The sequence below is a fragment of the Aythya fuligula genome, chromosome 15, assembly GCF_009819795.1.
Source record: "Aythya fuligula isolate bAytFul2 chromosome 15, bAytFul2.pri, whole genome shotgun sequence".
NCBI classification, from domain to species: Eukaryota; Metazoa; Chordata; class Aves; order Anseriformes; family Anatidae; genus Aythya; species Aythya fuligula.
In genome coordinates this window covers 7784222-7806159 of record NC_045573.1, presented here as the reverse complement: position 1 = coordinate 7806159, position 21938 = coordinate 7784222, and the positions used below count along the sequence as shown (strand labels likewise).

The following is a 21938-nucleotide window of genomic DNA, read 5'->3' as shown; positions in this document are numbered from 1 at the left end:
CGTGGGAAATAGCCTAAAAGGAAAATAATTTTACGAGACATCTGGCAGTGCTGATTGTTTTGCAACCAGAAAGAGCTTGGGAGTCGGCTGCCTTTGGTGAGAGAAGAGACGTGTGAACTGCTTGAGAGAGCAGGCGAGGCAGAAAGAGCAGGGAGCAGGCAGCCTGATGAGAGAGCCTGGAGCATGGGAGTTGGGAGCCAGCTCAGGAATAAGGAGGCAGAAATAACATGTTCAGTCGTGTGCAGAGTGCGTGTTGTGGCACCTGGGAACCTCGTAACAGACGTGAGGTGCCACAAGGGAGGCCACCGAGCTCGGTACTTTCTGCTTTCTCTCCTGACAGCTTCCAAGTCCTGGGGTAATGCTGGGCTGACGCTGCCTCCTGCTGCTGGAGAGACTCTCCTTTGTACACAGTGTAGGATGTGCGTTTGCTGTGCTGGTGGCAAATAGCTGAGGTCATTGCTGCTGTCTTAATTGGAAATGGGACTGCTTTGCTTTGGAAACGCTGGGAATTTGGGAATGAGTTCATCCAGCCTTCGCTTAAAGGCTGTGAGGAGTGAAAGTGGGATAGGTTCTGCTTTTCAAAAGACAACCTAAATAAAATCCTCCTGAGCACAGGTGGTTGGGAACAACTTTCTGTCTGGGAAGTCCTGTCACAGGAGCCCCGCAGAGGTGTGGCGATGGCACTGGAAGGTCTCTTGCTGGAGGTCTGCTGTAAGTTTTACTTCTGCTTACCCAAACTTGAGATCTTCTACAGGAGCCTGCACAAGCCTGTACTGTTATCAGCCATGTAAATTGTTAGCCCCCAAGCCTCCAGCTCATGCTCCGGGGAGGTGGCAGAGGTGCCTGGGCTGGTTTTACCCTTTGCATGGGCTCATATGTTTCAGTATCTCTTGATCATTCCCCTGGACAATTTTGTTTGAACCCACCGAGGCTGCCTGAGCTCAGTGGAAGCCCGGAGGGTTGTTTAGCCTGGGATTTTGTAGTTAGTTGCTCATTAGTTTTCTGTAATTGAAACGGCTTTGGTGATAAAAATCAATGATCTGAGGTAATTAAAGTGATGTTCTGTGGGGGGTGAAGACACTTTTGACTTGCACATTGCCCTATTATGGAAAACGTGTTGCTGGAAACAACAATGGAAACCTAGGCAGTGGAATGCCGGCTTTATTTACAAAGCTGACCTGCTGCACCTGGGGCACAAGATAAATAGTATTTGTGGGGAGCCAGGAGAGGTGCCAGGCCATCCGTAAGTGAGGCTGGGAGGGTGCCTGCAGGGCACTGTGCTTACCTGTGCTTTGTAGCATCCTCAGCCAGAAGGGAAGAGCAGGTCTGGAAAGTGAATCCCAGGCAGGCAGATGCTCCCCAAGTGCTGAAGGGGAGTGGGTGCGCAGCGGTGGCTGGTTCCTGCTGGCTCCCTTCTCCGCTCCGTGGCGTGGCCAGGCTCTGCCCAGACCTGGAGGCTATTTTGGAGCAGTCGGGAAATGATGTCAGCGTGGCTTCCTCCTGGCTGGGGTAGCAGGAGGGGTGCCTGTGTGTGTGTGTGCTGTCCTGCTCTTACAGGGAGCAGGGCCACGTCTCTCCAAGGGCAAAGCACAGCAGTTTGCCTCTAAGGTTGTTTCGGCAGATGAGTTTTTCTGGCAGCGTCAGCCCCCTGCAGACTGGTGTAGCAGGAACACGGGGCTGTCTGGCAGAGGCTATTTTTAGGACGTGCTCAGTGCTCCAGCCAGTTGCATCCCAAAGCCAAGGGCTCCTCCCCAGCAGCTTCCCTTGTAACGTGGCAGCCCTGGGACACAGGCAGCAAGTTGTCCAAAAGCCCTGCGATGGCTCTGGGGGCTCACAGCAGGAAGGGCACGGGGCAAGTGTTATAAAGAAGGGCTTTAAGGCAGTGGAGAGCTGTTTCAAGGTGAGACTGGAGAGGCTAAGATAATGAACGTGGCAGAGAGCGTGTATGGGAGGGCAGGACAGCTGGACAGAGCTGCACGTTTCTCTGAAGAGCCTTTGGTGGCATTTCCCTCCCCTGAGGACCAGAAGTGACAGCAGCAAGCAAGCAGGGAGCTGCTGGCACCAGTCTGTGCAGCAGTTTACGGAGTGAGGCTGGGCAAGGGGAGGAGGTTCTGTGTTTTTTCCCAAATAAATATTGTGTTGCTTTGGAGGCAGTTTCCTTGCTGAATGGCCAGAGAAGTGCAGCCATGTTCCAGCGTGGCTGAGGCAGGAGTTTGCACTGGTGGCTTTCCCAGAGCGAGGCAGCGCGTAGCTCAGTGCTCGTGCTGCCCTGCAGTTTGCTTCTCCTGCTGCAGCTATCAGGAGAGAGGCTGAAGGGTTTGATTTTATCTGTGCTGAAAGCATACAAGAGGTTGTACTCCTCAATACATGGCATGTCCATATGAGAAGAGAAGTGTGTCAGGTGTTAAGAGCCTAATAAACCTGAGTCCTGCCTCTGAACCAAGGAGGAAACTGTGTTATATTCCAGCTGTTTGAGCCAACGTGGGAGCTAAAGCTGCTAAACCCGCTGGAAAAAAATGCTTCTCCTCTTCAGTAAGATCAGAGGCATTGTGTGAAAGGAGAGGCTGATCTTTTGTTCTGTGATGCACGAGTCTCTTGGTGTGGTGTGGGAGAGGCTGGGAAGAAAGGTGTGTTTTGTACCAGCAGCCAGGATTGAGGAATACTGGAACAATCAGGATGGGCTTGTTAGCTTTTCCGAGATGATTGATTGAGGTCATCTGGACGGTTAGCAAGGAATAAATTGTTAGTGACAGACAGGAAGAGACACGTCAGGAGTGAAGGCATATTCCAGCATTGCTTGTTAGTTAGTGTTCTAAGGGGAGATGATAAGGCAAATGGACAGTATTCTGTTTTTGGGATTTTTTTAGGAGTTTGGAGCATGGAGGAGAGGCAGTTGTATTCCTCCTGTGTGCAGGGGCATGAGGCCTCTGCTTCAGAAAAAAACAAATGGTGTTTCCTTGGCTTGGCACATGGGGGGAAAAAAATAACACTTCATTTTTGGAGCCTGAAATGAGCAGGTGTCTGGTTCACTCTCCATTGGTGTTCGGTCTTCAGGAGTCCTGTAGTCTGTCTCAGAGCAGAGATCACAAATGCAGCAGAAGCACAGTGCTTGTCAGTCACGCCAGCCTGGGAGCAGTGAAGCAGATACATCCAGGTTAGAGTCTGAATGTCTGAAACTTGCCACTGGAGACTTAAAAATCTCCAGAAAGACCCTGCAGTGCACTGGATGCTCAGTTGAATAATGCTTTGGGTGTTCTGGAAACAATGCATCTGACAGGAAAAACCTATACGTCTTGCAGTGAAATACTGGCTGAGGTGCAAGCCCTAGCACTGCTCTTCTGGCACTTGGTGGTTGTCCGCTCTCCAACGGGAAACTGTGCCCATGCCCCCCATTCAGGGGGTCCAGAGTGCCCAGCAGCCCCAGTTTAAAGCTCTGAAATGCTTGGTGGTGTGCCTGTCACCCTGCTGAGGATTACCCCAGTGTGACCAGAAGCACCAGTCAGACATCACTTGGACATACTAAGGCACAGATCAGGATGCCGGAGTGCTCGTCCTATTCTCTAGGCCATAATTACCCCCTCATTCAGGGTCCGTGTGCTGCAGGATGGATTACACATGGCTCGTATTCGTTGGCTGTGGGATGGACTGTGCCTGTGCAGGCACAGGGGCTACCGGAGGGAAGTTACAGCTTTGAGTGTGGGGTGGGAGAGGAGCCTGTGTTGTTTCAGCAATTCTCATTACGTGGCCACAACGTTTTTGACTCACTGATAGGTGTCAAGGGATACTGTATCGTAGAATCGTTAAGCAGAACTCATTAAATAAGTAGTTATTTTTAACAGCCTCTTGTTCTCAGTTTCCTCCACAGACTGCTGCTTCACCAGATGAACTAAAGGTTTATGCACTTTGGGAAGCTGGTGACACTTACGATCAGGTAAAGGCAAAAAACAGTGACCCTTCCAAATACATGGTTAGCGAGCATTTGGCAGCGACTGAATTTGTGTTTCCTGAAGTGGTACAGCAGGTAGTTTTTTTACCCTTTCCCTAAGGAAGGCTCCAGTTTTCAGTACCACTGAAAACTCTCCAGCTGAGAGGAAGCTCTCAGATCGCAGGTTGATTGTCACTGTGTCAAGACCAAGTGGTGTGGACAGAACCATTTTATGTTGGTAATTTGTGTTAGTAACTAACTTAACTCAGTGGAATGCAAATAATGCTGAACCTGGGAAGAGAAAGGATTCTAGAATGTGGGCCTTACACCAGGATCCAGTCCAATTTTCTTTTATTTTTTTGTTGATGGTAATACATTAACCAGTGATTATATGATGCTGATACCTGGTGTATCTGTCTATATTTAGAATAGGAAATGATTACAGCATGTGTGAGCATCTCTTGAGTTTTAATTGATACCAGAGTAAATGAAGTGGAAGGAAAGGCAGCCTAACAAAGTATAGATGGATAATATAATTGCTGTGTCCGTGACCTAAGTAAGTGTTTATAGGGAAATCTTATGCATTGTTCTAGAGAAAAAGCAGTATCCAGCCTTCTGGCTGGAGTTGACTACGAGTTACATGAGAAGCATTTGGGAGGAGTAAGTCAAAGCTCCTTCTTCAACATGCTTTGTGCCTTTGGAGGTGCCACAGGTCACAGGATAGGTGCAGATCCTGTGACAGACAGGGCAGAGATGGGGTCTGGAGAGATCACTGTAGTGCCCTAAGAAAATAGGAGCAGACCTAATAGACAGCAGATATAAATGGGACGGAATAAAGTTTCAAGATTATGAAGCAAGAATCCTCTAATGCAGTTCAGTGAATGCTTTGTACAGACTAATGCACGTGCAGTTTTGTTGTAGAGAAAGCTAAAAATGTTTGTTCCCTTTATATTAATTATATTTTTTCTTCTGAAGCATCGCCAAGTTTTGCTTGAAATCTTTTCGAAAAATTATCGAGTGCGCAGAAATGTCATTCAGAATCAGTTGAGTCAAGAATGTGGAGAAGACGTAAACAAGCAGGAGGTGGATAGAGTGTTAAAGGTAAGTTTCTATTCACCTGTGGTTTTGATCCAATTAATGCATGAATTTTTAATGCTTTGGTTTGACCAAGGGATATTTTACCTTGAGCTGACAAGTGAATGTGATGCTATAACAATTGCTGTTGGAATGTGGACAGAGCCTGTTTTTCGGCCTGTTTTCTTAAAACTAACACTTGTCTCATTCTACCTTCTTTCCCTTTGAAGAGTAGTGATTGTGACTTCCATGTTGTTTGGCATTATTGCAGCAAATCCTTATTTCTGAGTTATTTTTTAAGAAACATCAGAGTTATTTTTAACATCAGAGTTATTTTTTTAAAAAATGCACTGGAATGTTAAATAATGTGGAGTTAAACATTAAGGTGGTGGGAGTGTTCAGTGTAGTGTTCTAAGCATACCAGCTGCCTGCTGTTGGTTAATGCTGAAGAACACAAGTGCCATCTATTCAGAAGGAAATGCATTTCATTCTATAGTAGGACTTACAGTAGTGTAGAGAACAAAACCATAGCCAAAATAAGCATACAGAGTACTAGGTAACACATTTCATAGAGAATGTTTATTTGAAACCTTTCACCTCTGTCTTTGAAGATGAGCTATTTACTTTCTAAAGAAGCTTAAGGTATACAGACCGCACAGGCCATTGACAAACCTTAAAAGTGATGCAGGGTGGCTAAGCAGAAGGCTGCCAACTAGTGTAACGCTTTAATCACTGTTGCTGGGCCCTTCCTCACCATCACCCACTTCAATAAGTCAAGTGCTGAAGTACTTCATTACGTTGGGATCTGTAAGCAGAATAATAGCATGTATGAAAAATTACACATCTGTTGCTGTGATAGTAAGCAAACTGGTCTTGCTTGAAAGAACCTGGTCTTAGTATTAAAATAAGCTCAGACATTTCTGCCTGCTAATCAAGACAGTATTTTGTGTGGCTTGCCTCTCCTGGAAGGTTTGTCAAGCAACTAGATGAGCTCTACTATCAGCTCTCCCAAAACATCTAGACAATGTACTGGCATTAGTTTTCACAATGATGTTGCTATTTAACAAATAATCTATTTTGGGGAAAAAAATGTTTTCCCTCAACAAACTGGGTACTATTTATATAAACGTAAGTTGTCATGCAACCAGCCTTGTGCTGTGTCAGACTTCTTTGTTTTCAGTACATTTGTTACAGAAGCATTTGAATTTCTTTGTTTCTGAAATAAATGTTGAAAGTATGATTTAATGAAACAGGAAACTTTTTTGACTTCTTTAAACCATGAGAGACTGGATTCCACTTTGAATGAAATTGGTTTCATTGACTCCTATTTCCCTAGCTGCATGTGCTCCTTTTTTTTTTTCTAATACCCAGCAGAAGCGACAGACAGGGTTTGTATTTTTGCATCTGCAGATCAAGACTGCAAACACTCTTTCTAGCCTCTGCACTTAATTTCTTATTTGTAGAGTGTTTGGCTTTAAATCCCAAGAATTAAGAACTTTTTTTTTCCATTTAAGTTCCACAATATCCATTCTGTAGCAGTTCTTAAGTTGTGTTGAATTACCTAAATGGGAGGGCAGGAGCAGAAGAAAGAGAAGCTATTAGCTTAGAACTCAAGAGACTTGGTGTTCATTTAATAGAAATAAGAAAATGAACCACAAGAAAACCCACTTACTGAGCTCCTTTGCTGTGGTGCTTACCAGCTGTAAGCATAGCAGACGTGGTCAGAATACCAAAGTACGGTTCTGAGGTTTGACACTTCATTATCATAGAACATTGCTTCTTGTAAGGCTCCAGCTTTGGTGCTCCCTGTGCACTCCAGCCCTTCCCTCTGCTTCTGTGTCTTCACCTGAGCTTCAGTCTGTGCCAACCCCTCGGTTCCTCTCTCCTCAGCCTTTCTTAAGCTGGCTTCTGCATGATTCCCTCCATTTCCTCCCCCCAAAAAGCATGGCTTCTTGCTGCCATCACGTTGTTTATCCTGCCTGTGCCCTTTCAGCCTTCCCCCCTCTGTGTCTGTCATCTTAATTTAAGTTATATGATCCTCAGGGCAGAGATAACCTGCAGCTCTGCATTCATGGTCTCATTTGTGCTCTGAAAGGACTTACTGATCACATTTACCATCACAAAGCCAGTAATGGTTCCCAAAACAGGCAGGGTACAACTTAACTGTGGTAGTCCCTGAGCAGCATAGCTTAGTGCTGTGGGTGCTGATGGACTTTCCCTTTCCTCCCCAGGACTGCTGTGTGAGCTACGGCGGAATGTGGTATCTTAAAGGGACTGTGCAGTCTTGACAGCGGTGTCAGCAGTTCTGTTACTTCAGATGTTCTCCAGGATGAAAGAGGAAACCTGCGGTGGGCGGCACAGACAGTAATGCCATGGCCTTGGGAGTGTGGGGCAGGATCTGACCTACTTTGGGGCACGTGGGCATTGCAGAAAGACAGTCACTGACATCACAACATACTCACACATATGTTTGCATGGCCACCTAGGCGCAGAGAGCAACTAGAAAGACAACATGGGACCCTGTCTGCAGTTTGATTAATCTGGAATTTCTAATGTATTTTGCTTCTCCTTCTCTTTCATTATAATAAAATAAAACCATATACTGACACAGACATGATGGAAAAATCATGGTCTAATATTTTATTTTGTAAGTAATGCCAATAAAATTGTTTACAAACATCCCATTTTTTGTTAAATATCTAGATGCTCAGACATTAGTCTGAGCATTATCATAGCCCTTGCAGCTCTCTTTGTGAAGAGGAGATAGTGATGTTCATGGAAAGGTCAGGGCCGGGGGGTGGGTGACAAAATCACTGTCTCTAAACTCTGTACTACATAGCAATTGTTGTCACCTGTTGTCTGTGAAATGAACTGGCAAAAGAATTTACACTTGAAACAGATGTGGAACAACTACTGGATTTTGTGTATTGATGGGGGTTTTGTTGGAGGGATTTTTTGCATTATGTGCAAATACAGCAAGGTAAGTGCACCACATAGAAGGCATCCAGCTGTAGTTATCACACTTGGCAACAATGTAAAACCTCTATTTTGTGTAATTTTTTAAAAAATAAAATTTTATCTTGAAGGTCAGCTGTGGCATATTGCTGTACCCTGCCTTGTTTGTCCAGGAAGAAATGGAAACTATCCCTGCTCCTTTTAGAGACCAAAGGCTTACAGTGGAAAGAAAGGTCAGGAATGGTTTTAATAAACCTTACAGGTAGATAGTAAACTATGTCTTAACTTGCTTTACATTATTCTGCTTGCATCATGTTCTTTAAGGGGTACTTAGAGGTGGCTGTCAAGATGAAAGCCTGTTGCACAAGGTACACAGGTGCACAAGGTACAGTAACTGAGTTTTTTTTCTGTTCTAGGTTTATCATTTAAGCCTAACTGCAGTATGAAAAAAAGTACCCTACTGAAAGAGTTTTAGAGCAGTGTTACTTTTTACTGATTTTTGTTCACTATAATTTCTATCACATGAGAAGTTCAGGTAGATTCTATTAGCTTCATCTACTTATGCTCAGAAAAGACTCAGTTGTTGACAAAAATAAACAGATTAAGGTAGTTAAGCCAAAGAAGATTGGCCCAAGCTTAACATTTGGCATAGTTACAGCATTTCACACTTCTGTGGAAAACACTTTTAAACTGCTAAAACTACCTGAGTTCATATGCTAGCATAGTTTATTAGCTACTTAAATACAACTTGGCAGCACTTAAGTTCAGCCAGCTTTTGCAGCCTTTGCCCGTGTGCATCCACATCTTGACACTTACCTATAGTATGACCTTGTTGCTGTAGCAGTAACCTACAGTTGTGTATATAAAGCCTCTCCCTGGGGAAGCCCTAGTATGAGTGAAGTTACAAAAGAAGACAACCTTGGAGTTTATTACAGAATAAATGTGTTAAACACTGGCTGTACTGTGATACACTTTAGCAGTGGCACAGGTGAGCAAGGGCAAGTTATACTACAGAAGAATCAAATAGTTACCTGGAAATTTAAGAACATTTTGAATATTTTTAAAGGCTGCAAAAGTATATAGAATGTGTTCTGTTAGAAAACACCATTAAACTACTAAGGGTCATCTATTTAACCAGAAATTCTAAGTTGCTGTTATATAACTGCTGGTCTCACAGGTGTGGATCCCCTTCCCCTGAAGTGGCGAGCAGTGTCAGCAGGAAAGGGCTTGTGACTAACAGCATTACAGCTTTCTCTTTTAAGGGTACTCCTTTCCAGCAGCAGGTCTCTAGATGAGGACCTAACTATTAGGGAAACAGTAACAATATAGTTAACCTAATGGCAGAAGAAAAGCTTTCCTGTCTTTCACCCTTCAAACACCTTTTTTTGAACCCTGACAAATCACCCCAAGGAAAGAAATAGAAACCATGTAGTTGCCTCTGGTTTTCTATCCCAGACACACCTATCCTTTTCCTTTAAGTGCAATTTATTATTATTTTTTTTTAGTGCAAATGTAATGGGAACTCTGTCTGAGCTATCATGGAAAGATTGCAAGACTAGATAGTGCAGGTGCCATCTGCAGTTTCCTGATTGGCACAGATAAGTAGAATTACTAGTTACACACGTAGCTTGACTGGCTTATTTATTTGCTTAGAAAAATATTCACAACATTCAGATTCCCATTTTTAAATAATTTTAAAGAATGCAACATGTTTTTGAGAAATTCCCACAATATGAATGAAGTCTTAATACTGCAACTGAAGGACAACTATACACAAGCTTAACAGGGTACATAAGGCAGACAGAACCGTAATAGCAGCTGAACTAGAGCTGAGAAATTGTCAACACACTTTCAACTGTTTGGTGTATTGCAGCAACTCAGACAAGGCAATAAGTAGGTGGTTCCCAAGAACAGTTGAACAAATTAAGTTATGAGACACTTTATAAGAAGGATGTCGCCTCTCCTGGTGCCCTCTTTCTCCTTGATTGCTTAGCTTTTGCTTTCCATTCTTGACACTTCAAAGCAGTTTTAAAGAACATCTTCATGTTTTGTTTTCCAGAATTTGAAAACCTATGAACTTATTATTAGGGAGTGGAGAAGGAGAGGAAGAACAAGAACATGGGCCCCTGTTTTCAGAAGGATATGTTCTGGCAGTGTTACATCCACCCCGCAGGCAGCATGGAATAGGTCCACTGGAAGCAACAGACACACCCATATAAGGTTTTACCTGACCTGTCTCCTTCAAGCACTGGGAGCTTGTGGTAGGTAGGCTTAAAAGCTATTCCACTATGTCAATGCTACTGCTAAAGTTAAACAGCTAAATTGCAACTTTCTATCTTACCAAATACACACATGTATGCACTTTGCAGGCATTCCACCAAAAAAAGAACAGTAGGTCCCAAATAACATACGTAATCAATTCACAGTATCTTGCCTTAAGACAAAGTTCCCTATATAAGAAACCATACCTAAAAGCCACACAAACTTTGTCAAATCCTTTCTCAGTAAGACATTTATACCAACCTGTGGGAGAGCTTAGTGCACATGAGAAGGTGGTATTCACTTAAACCAAGCACAGCGCAAGCTGCTGTGCGTGCTCTCCACCTCCCTGTCAAAGCAAGTTCAGCTAGACTGTTCACTTCGTTCTCAAGACTCAAGGAGAGGCTGCCCATGATACTGGTCAGGGGCTCTGTTTTTGTTCATTTTCTACATCATTTTACATAGTTACAGGGCTAGATCATCACCTGCAAGCAAATAAAAGCTTATAGCCTGGTTCCTTGTGAGAAGTACTGAACAGGTTTCTTAGCTCTGTTAATATGAAGTGGACTAGGGAAACTAGTGGCAATTACTACTCTGGACAGACATCGTGTAGTATGAAGTAGTGTAGTATTAAGCTATGATGTTTGCTTTCCAACCACTGGTTTGTGTGACAGTGCTAAACAACATCAAATCTATTGCTACATAGGTACAAGGAGACTGCTAGTCTAGCCAGCTTGTTAACTACATGTCTACAAACCAATTGAAAACATTCATTTTGAGTGCTAAAAGAAACAGTGTAAGGGGTCTTTTGACATTTGTGTAAAGGTTTTCCCCTCTTTGAATAAGAGATTAGTCATCAACAGAAAATGGGTCATCAGAAAGTCCAGTGTTAGGGTTGAGAAGAGAGGGACTTGTACTTAGATCTGTGTTCATCTATTTCTTCCTTCGTTTTTTTGATACAGCTAAAGATCTCCTTGAAGAGTGCTTTATATTCAGGAGGAGCATTTGCAGGAGAGTCACTTAGCTCCACATTTGTGGATTCTTGATTGCTAGCTGAAAGATCATACTGGGTATTTCCCACGTTAAGGTCTTTGGAATACTGCTTCAGTGTTTGTACAGCCTTGTGTTTCAAAGAATCTTCATCGATTTGACACTTCTTTAAAAGTTCCTCATACTTCACTTTCAGAGCATTATACTGAGCATCAACTTCATTAAGCACAGAGATTCCTCGCTGCTTCACAGCTTCAGCTCTCCTAATACACGTTTCTTCGTGGCCCCTTAGAATGTCTCCTCCTGCAGCGCTACTTAGGAAAGTTTCACTACTGCTCCGCTTCAGTGCCTTCTTGTCAAGCTCACATACGTTCAGAAGTCCATCATCTGCTGGGCTCTGACCAAGCTCCCTTTCTAAGGATTCCTTGAATGAAATGAAAAATGATTCTGGCACCAATTTCTCTGCATTATGGAATGTGTTTTCAGACTGAAGTATTTGGCGCATTTCAGCTACTTCCACTTCCAACTCCTCTGCACGAGCCCGATACAAGTCTATATCAGCAAGCCTCTGTTCAAGGTCACAGTTTTCTTTTACCACAAGACTATATTCCTCTTCCATGGTTATCCTCTTCTCTTTTTCTAGGTTAAGTTGGGCTTGCAGAACTGTAACTGCCTTTTTTAAGTTCTCATTTTCTTCTTCTAGAGGACTTAGCTGACTATCCATTGAAGTTATCTTTTCTGCAAACACATGATCGTAAACAAAATACCTGCAGAAACAAACACAAAAGTATTATGAAATCTAGGAAATACAGCTGACCACACCTAAAGTTTTCCTGTCCTAGGTAACTCATGACAGACTTAAACTGAATGCTAACATATCTCAGAATATACATAGCAGTCATTTTGCTAACCTATCAGTCCACTTAATAATCACAAAGGGAGTTTGTAAATACTTCATGTGCCATCAAGCCTTCCCCCTCTAGCAGAATGGCAGCTTTTTAACAGTTTCAAGTTACAGATCAGCTTACTGAATAACTAGGTCTAGAATTTAAGTTTTTAAAAAAATTCATGTATCATGTAATATTTTCTGACCCTTCAGATCTTTTTCCCACAGCTTTCCACTCTTACAACTTGTGTCACTATTGAGTGTGGAAACAAGCTTCAAAAAAAGATAAGGCAATTCTGTAGCCACAAGCCTTTGGCAGTTTGAAAGAAGCCACATGCCTATCTTTCAAAATGTCAAGAAATAACACTTGGATACAGAGATTGCTTATTTTGCAGTCTTACTTCCACGTAGTACTGGAAGAGCAGACAAAAGAGCCTGTTTTCCTTGTCTGTAAAGGTGCTTCATTTCTGACATTACCTTCTAGGACTGAAGCTAGACTGAGTTTTTACCCCAGGTGACTTTTGATCGGCATACAAAAGCAGTTCAGCTGGGTAGAACTGCTCAAAACTAAGAAGCAGCCCAGAGCTCCAGGCACCATTTTAACCAGTTTAAATTCAGCAAATCTACTGCATTTATTCCATCTTGAAGACAAGATGCCCACAGACATCCAAGAAAAGAGTAAGTTACAGAAAAGATTGTTTAGGATGTTTATTTAGTAATTATCTGTTTGCACTTTATCTGACTGAAAAGAAGGAGGTTCAAATCCTTGTAGACTTCCTGGGCTATGATTTTATATGCTTAGAAACTTTGGAGCAGAACCTTTCAAGATAAGAGAGTGGAATGTACAGTTCATCTTCCACAAAGGCTATTACAGTCTTCAACCAGAAGCATGCCACTGCAGTGGCAACACCACACAATGCAGGACTGCAGAGATATTTTGCTAGCTGTGAACATAAGATGCTTTTCTGCTAGCTTCCTTGACATCTGTGCTTGTTTCTAGTTTTTCAAACTTTGCTTAAAATAATTTCAGTATTTTATTTGGTATGCAAGACAAGAGTCTTACTGGCGAAGGTCATACAGCTCCTTCAAACACGAGAAGCTGTGCATTGATCTTGGCTGGTCAGATCTCTCATGGCTCATCCGGCCTCGTCCAGACTTCTTCAGTTCTTCTACTTGTCTTTGAAGGTCATCTATGTGTGTTTGCAGATTTTCAATAGTCTCTGTCAAGCTAAAAGTGAAGGACTGCTGTTAAAACATCTGACTGTTCAGTCAAGGACACAAGATAAAAGTTCTCATTACCTCATATTGCAATTTCTCCTCTGAAGACTGCTCTTTGGCCACAAAACACTTTTAAAGTTACCAATTTAAGAGTGTTGTAGAACAACACTAGACAGAAACAGCCATTCAGTAACTGTACAAACATGCTTGGTCTACTCTTTTTCATATTAACAGTTGGGAGCAGAGGGGAGAAAAGAGGATCTAGCCTAAGTTTGTTACCTTAGTATCTTTTGTTGTGAAGCTCTGCTCTCCGCAACTAGTTTTTGATTAGTGTCTTCTAGTTCTCTTGCTGTCACATCCAGCTGCTCATAGACTTTTGCATGTTGATCATTCATTTGACGCAAGAGCTCCACTTGCTTTGTGAGATACTGCAAGACAATACTGCTGTTACTAGTCTGCACTTGAATCACAGATAGAGCTACTGTTCTACACTTCTATTCACACATAAAAAGAACTACTACGTTTCAGAAATATAGAGATTCCAGTGGGTCCTTTGGAAAACATACACTTGTAAAGGTACCATCAGAGCTCAGCTAGGTAGCTTGCTTTGTCACTGAGGTCAACACAGACTGATCAGTCAGCCTTTCACCCAGATGAGTTTGGTTTGTTTGTGCTGTTTTTTGTTTTTTTTTTCCTTTATCTATCCTTGCTGCAGCTAAGCTGTTAGCCAGTACCCATGCCTTCTTGACTGGGTTTGTCTGTAGTGCAGTCATCGCTAATACAGCCACAAATCCCAATTTCAACACAGCCCTTAACTATCCATTGAGTCTTTCTAAAAGCTGCAGTGGGCTCCATCAGAAGTTTTGTAATGACGTTGACCCAACAGTTTTCTTAGCATTAAAACTGAAATATTGGGTGGCACTATCTATATCTTTTTTCAACTGGCCTATATTTTTCCATTTTGAAGCAGCATTGTTCAGCAAAACACAATTTAGATTGTGGTCACACTTAAGAGAGTTTGTGGACTACTGTGTGTCAGGAAGTACAACCAAACTTTTGGATTCACTCTTTAATTTCTCATAGGGAACTCCAGTTACTGTAATACCAAGAGGTTGTGTTTTTTTGTTTGTTTTGTTTTTTAATAAAACACACAAAGTGGTCTCATTTAAATCCTCTTTAGTCTTACAGTTACCAAAATAGCCTGTTAAGTGTCTAGAATACTTTCAGAAAGCCTGGAATTCTCAGCATAAGAAGTTAACAATAACTTAAGACTCTTAATTCAAGTGCCTTATATGGTCCCACATATGGTAGGACTGATACAGTTCAAAAAAGAAACAAGTTTGTTTTAAACAGGCTTGAGAACAACAACAACAAAAATCCTTTAGTTCTGAAATACTTTGTTATATAGAATTTCCTTCTTACAATACATTCTTACTACATGCTACTCACTGGTAAGTATGAACACCCATTGGACTTTGAGGCAGATCTACCTCTCTTTACATAGGCACATACTGAAAACTTCTAATGTTCTACTTAACCTTTTACCTCCTTAAGAGAGATTGATGGGTTTACATTTTAGGCAATTTAAGAACAGATTATAAATTAATCTAGGACTAGCAACTGCTACATACAGACTTCTAGAAGATCAACACGATAGCAGTTGGCTAGATCCTTCTGTAGCCTGTACGCACGTGACAGAGGATTTACACAAAAATAGTTTATGGATTAGCAGCAGAATCTCAATGTGACCCACTTCAGATTAACTTTCCCTATTGGTCACTCTCAGAAGGAGCTAGAGATCTTCATATTTTGTTCAGCAATACAAGACTAAGCACAGAAACAAGGTTTTGGTACCAGAATTAGATGTTCCCACTTCTCACAGTGGGGTTTTGCAGAAGGTTTAGCTGAATGGAAGATGTAAAGCACCAGTTTAATCCACCTTGTCCCTCCAATATCTTTAGTGTTGGTATTAATTTGGCCTGCTGTAACCAGGCCATGAAAACAAAGCACAGCTGTGGTAACACCTTAGAAGTTTGCATTTGTTCCACCTCCCCAGCAACTGAGCACCTAACATGAAGCAGCAGCTGAGACTTCTGTTCCACTGCATGATAAAGGAGAGTCAGTATTCCTGAAGTCTGAGTGCCGAGAACTAATATTCAGACAGCAATAAAGTTGCCCTTTCACTCCAGCATTTATTACATCTACAGTGATTCATTAGTGGCATACATGTCAGCACAGAGGTCAGATATAATGATCCAAGGCTGTAAAGCACTTAATATGTTAGTATATAATATACCAGCTATAATCTTAAGCATCCCAAAAGCCTTTGACCCTTCCTTTTCAGTTCAGAAAAGGTAGTGCCATATTTGAGAATGACTTTAATCATTGTAAGAAGTAGTTCTGGAGTTCGCTACCTGTAAGAAGTGGATTTATTGGGGAGGATAGAGGCAGGGGTTAGAAAGAATTTCATTACTTTATTTGCACTAAAAAAAGCTAGTCAAAACCTGATCAAAGTAGCTCCAAGAACAGCTGAAAGACCACCTTCTGCTTGCAGAGACGAGCAAGTTAAGAATTAGGAAGATAAGGAAACATCAAGCACAGAGGCACAGATATAGCACTTAGAGACTGCAAAGTTACGTTATTTCAAAACATGTTGCAACTGTATTAAACACTTCCAACAATATGTCTGATTATAGAATCATTCAGGTTGGAAAAGACCTCTAAGATCACCAAGTCCCACCGTTAACCTAGCACTGCCAAGTCTGCCACTACACCATGTCTCTAAGCATCCCATCTGCACATCTTCTGAATACCTTAAGTAGAGCAGTATTTGTATAGCACCTTCATAACAACGATAAATGTTTAAGTCTTAAGTTGCAGCTGTACAAAAACACTCTGTAACTGCGCAAGTTCTACTTACACAGATTAATTCATATTTTGTAAGAATTTAGCATACACCAGTCACAGGCTGGTCCCTGTGATTCACACTAGAATGAAACTAAAATGCTGGACTACGTTTCCATTATATTGTCAGTTAGAGAAGTACTGAATATTTAATAAATTTAATTATTAGAGACCATGCATTGCCCTCTTAATAGATGAAAATCGTTACATTGACAAATGCTATGTCTGCAAGAACATAAGCACTGTTAAAAAAAGACGTTGCCAAAAATGGTTAGGTTTTTCCATCAAGTAACAAAGCTGAGCGTTTCCAGAGGGTGGTTCTGATCCGTTACCCCGTAACTACAGAAACATACCCATTACATCCTGTATTTAGGTACTAGTTAAATGTTTGTTCTTGCTGATTTTTAATTGAACTTTACTTTAGTTCCCTTTACCACAGCTCAGTTTAACAGAAGTACATATCCTCCAATTTTACTCAAATCTTTTCATGCTTTAGTCAAATTTCAGTGCAGTAATTTATCATAAGAGGTCAAATGATACGAAATTAAGACGAGCAAAGTTTAGCAATAAGACACCTGAAATAACTTTTCCTGTATAAAACTCAAGTCCTTTGTCATTATATAAAACAAATCCAACAAGTTTAGTGGCACAAAGACTCCATTGCTGAGACAAACAGGTCTAACAATGATCAAAGCCTATCTATGTTATTGAGGTAGCAGAAGTACTTAAAAGTTGCTCAGTGATTGTCTTGAAAGTGTCAATCAGATGTCAAGAAACTCAGATCTTCTAACTTATGTGCTATTTTGTTGCATGGTTACATGCTTTAACACTTGGGTTCCTTAAATATTTACCTCTATCTCCTGCAGTTGCTCTTGGTTTGTTGCATACATTTGCTGTAAAGATTCCTCTAATTCGGTATTTCGATCCAGTAGTGTCTTCCCAAGCTCAGCAGCAAGGTGAAGATCTACAAAAGAAGTCATGTGTACACATGTTACAGACACAGCCAGCCATCTTCTCTTCACTTCCTTCCACCTGCCCAGTACAGCACCAGCATCTCTATTTGAGGTGTCTGTTAACTACATTTCACGATGTTTACAACAGTCGTGTTTTAGAAAAGTAAAGGTAAAAGCAAACTTATCAGGCTAGACCTGGGCCAAAGCTGCCTGCACTCTCATTTGCTTTGCTGTTCTTCCCCATTACCCCTTCAGCAAGGAGCTCAGGTCACACAGGATCAAAGCGGTGAATTAAAATTGCAGACACTTTATGGTGAAACAAGAATATGTAAAGACATAAAACTAATAAAGAAATGTAGCTATTCTGCTTTTCAAGCTCATAAACCTAGGAGACAGCAATTGCTTTATGTGCTCCAAAACATCATTTTAAGTGTCATTTATTCCCAGGCACTTAATCTCTATTTCACTTCAGTCATCTTCAATCACCTCCAGGGTGCGGTGACTAGTGTTGTTTCGAATTAAGAAATAAATCATCTGAACGCCCAGTTCCTTTCTCAAGGGAGGCTTGATATTTGTTCCACAGCTTATGTATTGCTAGATATTCTATAATATTGTCTTTACAGACACACACAATTTAAAATCCAACATTATGTGATGAAATCAATCTAGTGTTATGGTTACCATAGTAATTACTCTGTGCAGGGTATTACATGTTTAAAATCCAACAGATTTTGAAAGTCTCTTATTTTTCACCTCCTTCCCATCACCTGGACCATGACCATGTTGTCTCCTGCACGCATGACAGTCTTGTTAGTTTGCTCATAGATGGGACTGGCATCACCAATGGGAAGGAAAGGAAACAGAAGGAAATTCAAGAAAAAAATTCTATTCAAGAAGTCTTAAATTAAGGTACAAAAAGCATGTACTGCATCAGCAGCAGTTGCAGCAAGACAAGAAAATGCATCCCATTTTCATTTGATTAAGATGGCCTTGTTTTAACATGTTATCTTACCTCTTTCCTGCCCTTTCCCAGTTACCTTATCAGCTAGTCACTGGAGTAGACAGAATGCTGCTCCAAGATTGTTTTGTGCTAACCTTCAGTTTGGCAGCCTGTCCAAAATGATTACTTGATCTAGATGCATAAACCAAGGACTGAATTCAGACCTAACAGCCAAATGTTCCTGTTCACTTGTCTCTGTAAGCTGTAGATGTCCAAGTTTGGACAAACAGCAGCTGTGGTATTCTTTACACATTCTTTACAGCTCCAGTGCATTGTTTCCCACCTTAAAGTCACATTCTTAAATTCCACAAAAATTATTTCAAACAAGTCACATTGCATCCAAGTTCCTGATAGAACTAGGAGCCCCACTGCATGCTGGTTTATACTGAGCAGTTTATCCTCACGTAGCTCTTTCATTGTTACAGCACTTGTTAAGAAACAGCCGATTTTAGAGCTTTTTCCCAGGGTTTAAAGTATTTGGGATAAGAAGACCTTAAGGCATCCTGCTTAAGATTTTCCCATTTTAAAACAAAGCTCATATATTGTTTATCCATGGACAGAGCAACTTCTAAAGCAAACACCAAGCTGTTTGTTCTATCACTCTATAGAATACTGGAGTCTTCAAATCCAGTCATCTTTCATCCTATATAAAACAGAGTCCTGATTCACAAGTTCTCATACTACACAAATCTTTACTAACACCCACAATCTTTAAAGCCCGTCAACAATATTGGCATCGTTCAAGGCAAAGACTAAATAGTCCATTCTTTTATTTTAACAGAGTAGAATAAGAGCTTTAGAGAGGATTTTAGGATTATGTTAAAGACTTAATACATAATGGAATTTTGCTGCCATTTCCCTTCCCAAAGTGAAAGTTTGTTTTGATGTTTAAATACATTTAGGAGTAGATAGTTTCATTCTTAAATGCCCCCACATCTACAAAATCAAGGAGTGCATACCACACAGCACTTTGAACACAATGCGAATAATAGAATTCATGTCACTGTACTTATACACCCAATCTGTTCATTAGCATGGCAGAAGCACAAATGAGTTACTAGGGGAGAAGCATGCTATTTTGTAATTAAGGTAATTTGTTTTTGAGGGGGAGAAGACAAGTGGAAGAGCTCAGTAACATGCAATGAAACTAACTGCTACCCTAGAAAAGGCAGCAACAATCTGGCCTCTCCTAAAATTAAGAGTTTACTTTGCATCTGTTTTTCCACATTAAATGCCTTTTCTCCCTATATTCCCTAAGAGGGAATTTTAAGTCAGATGTAGAACATGTTCTCCTGATACAGAAGTTAGTTTACATTTGTCTTAGTCACTGTATAATACTAGAAGCACACTACATTTTCTGTGGAAAATTTATGTAAACTAATAGTTAAAACCTGCAACAGGCAATTACACATTTTTCCTTTTTCAACATGAAGATGTAAGCAGAGAGGTTTTTAAATAATGCAAACTGCATAAGCACAAATCTTAAGAACCTGATTTTCATAAACCTGATCAGTCTTACTCATGCCATTTAACAGCTGCATCAGGAATCTCGAAGCTGAACAGGATTTCAGTGATAGGTCTTCAGTGGTGTTACAAAGCCCTCATTTGCAAGCACTTCCCCACAAATTCCTTTGACAGTGTTACAGTAATTGAGAAAAAGACGAAGACAGTACCAAAACCCTTATCTTCTACATTTCATAACCCACGTAACAAAATGATTCAGGTAATTTTCCATCTAAAAATAAGTCTGTACTTTTGAATAGCAGAAGGCATTAGTAGTGCAAGATGTATATGTAAGCCTGGTTGAAGTTTATTTAACTGTAAAATTAAACCTTTTTCTTACTGAGATGTATATTCTCTCCTCCATGATCAGATTACTCTGTGTTATTAAAGCAAGTAACAGCAAGAAGCAAGAAGAACACTCATAAAAGAGCTCTTTTCCAAAGGTCAGCACACTGCAGGAAGACACGGATCTTGCAGGAGGAGGAATGGCTGTTCCCATCCTTAGAAGAATTCCACGAACGTTCTGTTTTCAGCAGCAGCATGCCAGAGAAGCCCACCTCCATTGTCAAGGCAAAAGCTTTTGATGCATACAAAGACTGTTGAAGTTCGCCTGAAACCTTACCCTGATTTTCAGTTTCAAAGACAGCCTGAGAAGAAGTACAGGCTTGTTTTAGGATGCTTCTTAAATGCTTAAAAACCTGTGTTTTCTCACAGACACGCTCCTCAGTTCTTAGACATGCACGGATTGTTTGGGTTGTGAAAAGTACAAAGAGACCTCGATAAGCAATCTTGCTCCTCTGTTTACATACTCTGGTATCGCTTAGTTTTAGAGGGATAAAAAGTGTCTTGCAGACTGCAGGAATAGAGTATAATGGAACATTTTACAAACACTCCCTGAAGGAGCAACTACTTTGCGTTTCAACTTGCCCATCAGATTATTTTCCTCCTTTCCCTTTTGGCAAGGCTAGCAGAGACTTCCGTTCGGGCTTGTAAGAGATAATCCTCAGAAAAAGACTGTTCAACTGCTGGGAGAGCATGAGCCAGCCCTCAAAACGCACTGACCTCTAGAAGGGACTGCTGTCTTCTGGCTCGCAGGAGGGAGCGAAGTGGTGATTTTATGGTCATTTAAACTATGAAAAAATTTGAAGTTAAACATCAGTAAGGCAAGAAGTCAGCCACTCTGCATCAGGAACTCGCCTTATAAGTCTTCTACTCCCCTAAATGCTGATGTTGTAAAAACAGTTAAATCATGTCTTCTCGTTTCCAACTCCTCTTCCTTTTGACAGCAAACCATGGATGGTTTCAGGATCTTACTTAAATTAATTGGTTTATAACCTACAGCCACGAAGACATCTCTTTTGAGCTCAGAATCCCTAAACATAGTTGAGAAGCGAGCTATTTAAAACCCAAAGCATACAATTAGGGACCTATTCCTGTCTCAGAAGTTCCTGCTGGCAGGTGCCTGATCTCAGCACAAAATCTGCTTAACCAGGGACGGCTTCCACACGCACCTTTCCTTACAGCAGAGCAGCGTGTGGCGGCGTGAAACCCTAAAACCCGCGCGGGGCTGAGGCAGGGTGGCAGGACAGCACCTCACCGCTCCCAGCCGGCCCTTTAACACGCACACGGGGCCGGTACCGAGAAGTAAACGCCGGCCGGCTCTCAGGGAAGCCGCGCATTCCTCCCATATCGCGTCCGCAGGAGCCTTTCGGCTGTGCCACCGCCTCGGGTGGGCTCGGCAGGGCGGGCTGCCCTCAGCTCCCCCCGCTCCCGGTGCCGCTCGCAGCTCAGGTGCCGCCGCCGGCAGCCGCCTCCCCGCCTCGCCCCAGCGAACAAAGGCAGCCGCGGGCTGCAGCGGCGGGGCGAGGCGAGGCGAGCCGGGGCTGCCACCGCCCCCAGCCCCTCACCGGCGGCTTCAGCCCGAGCCCACCCTGTCCCCTCCGGGGCTCGCCCCGCCGGGGGTCACAGCACCGGGGTCACCCCCCCGGCTGCCCGCTCCCCGCCGCCCCGCGCCGTGCCGCCCCACCTTGCTGCAGGTCCTGCTGGTCGTACCAGGGCTCATCCTCGCGGATCTCGAACTCCTCCACCAGGCTGCCGGCCAGCATCGTGCCCCCTTCTCCCTTCTCCCTTCCCCCGGCGGGGCCCGGGCCAGCCGCCCCCTCTCCCCTCAGCGGCCGCCTCCGGCCATGGCCGGGCGCCGCCGATCCCTCGCCGATCCTCTCCCCCTTCCGGCCGGGCCGCGCGGAGCCGCCGCCGCCGCCGGCAGCAACG

The 21938-nt window shown here is 42.5% G+C and overlaps 2 protein-coding genes across 3 annotated transcripts in view; one reads left to right on the top strand and one right to left on the bottom strand.

Annotated features, from left to right (window-relative positions):
* Positions 1–8089, top strand: part of POLR3E (RNA polymerase III subunit E) — a 29677-nt gene extending 21588 nt beyond the window's left edge. The window contains exons 19-21 of the mRNA XM_032197444.1: positions 3854–3931; positions 4901–5026; positions 7231–8089. Of these exons, the coding sequence (XP_032053335.1) occupies positions 3854–3931; positions 4901–5026; positions 7231–7287 (261 nt within the window). The 3' untranslated portion in view covers positions 7288–8089. The remainder of the gene's footprint in view (positions 1–3853; positions 3932–4900; positions 5027–7230) is intronic.
* A 51-nt stretch (positions 8090–8140) lies between these two features.
* On the bottom strand, positions 8141–21886 carry CDR2 (cerebellar degeneration related protein 2). Of its 2 annotated transcripts, none has more exons than XM_032197445.1 (5): positions 21694–21886; positions 17063–17175; positions 13587–13735; positions 13153–13317; positions 8141–11970 (listed from the first exon to the last, which is right to left on the bottom strand). In XM_032197445.1, the coding sequence occupies exons 1-5, from the start codon at positions 21770–21772 to the stop codon at positions 11103–11105; spliced, it is 1374 nt and encodes a 457-aa protein (XP_032053336.1). In that variant the 5' UTR covers positions 21773–21886; the 3' UTR covers positions 8141–11102. The 2 variants fall into 2 exon arrangements, with proteins under 2 accessions (XP_032053336.1, XP_032053337.1); XM_032197446.1 differs by having other exon boundaries at positions 21720–21765.
* Between the last annotated feature and the right edge of the window lie 52 nt (positions 21887–21938).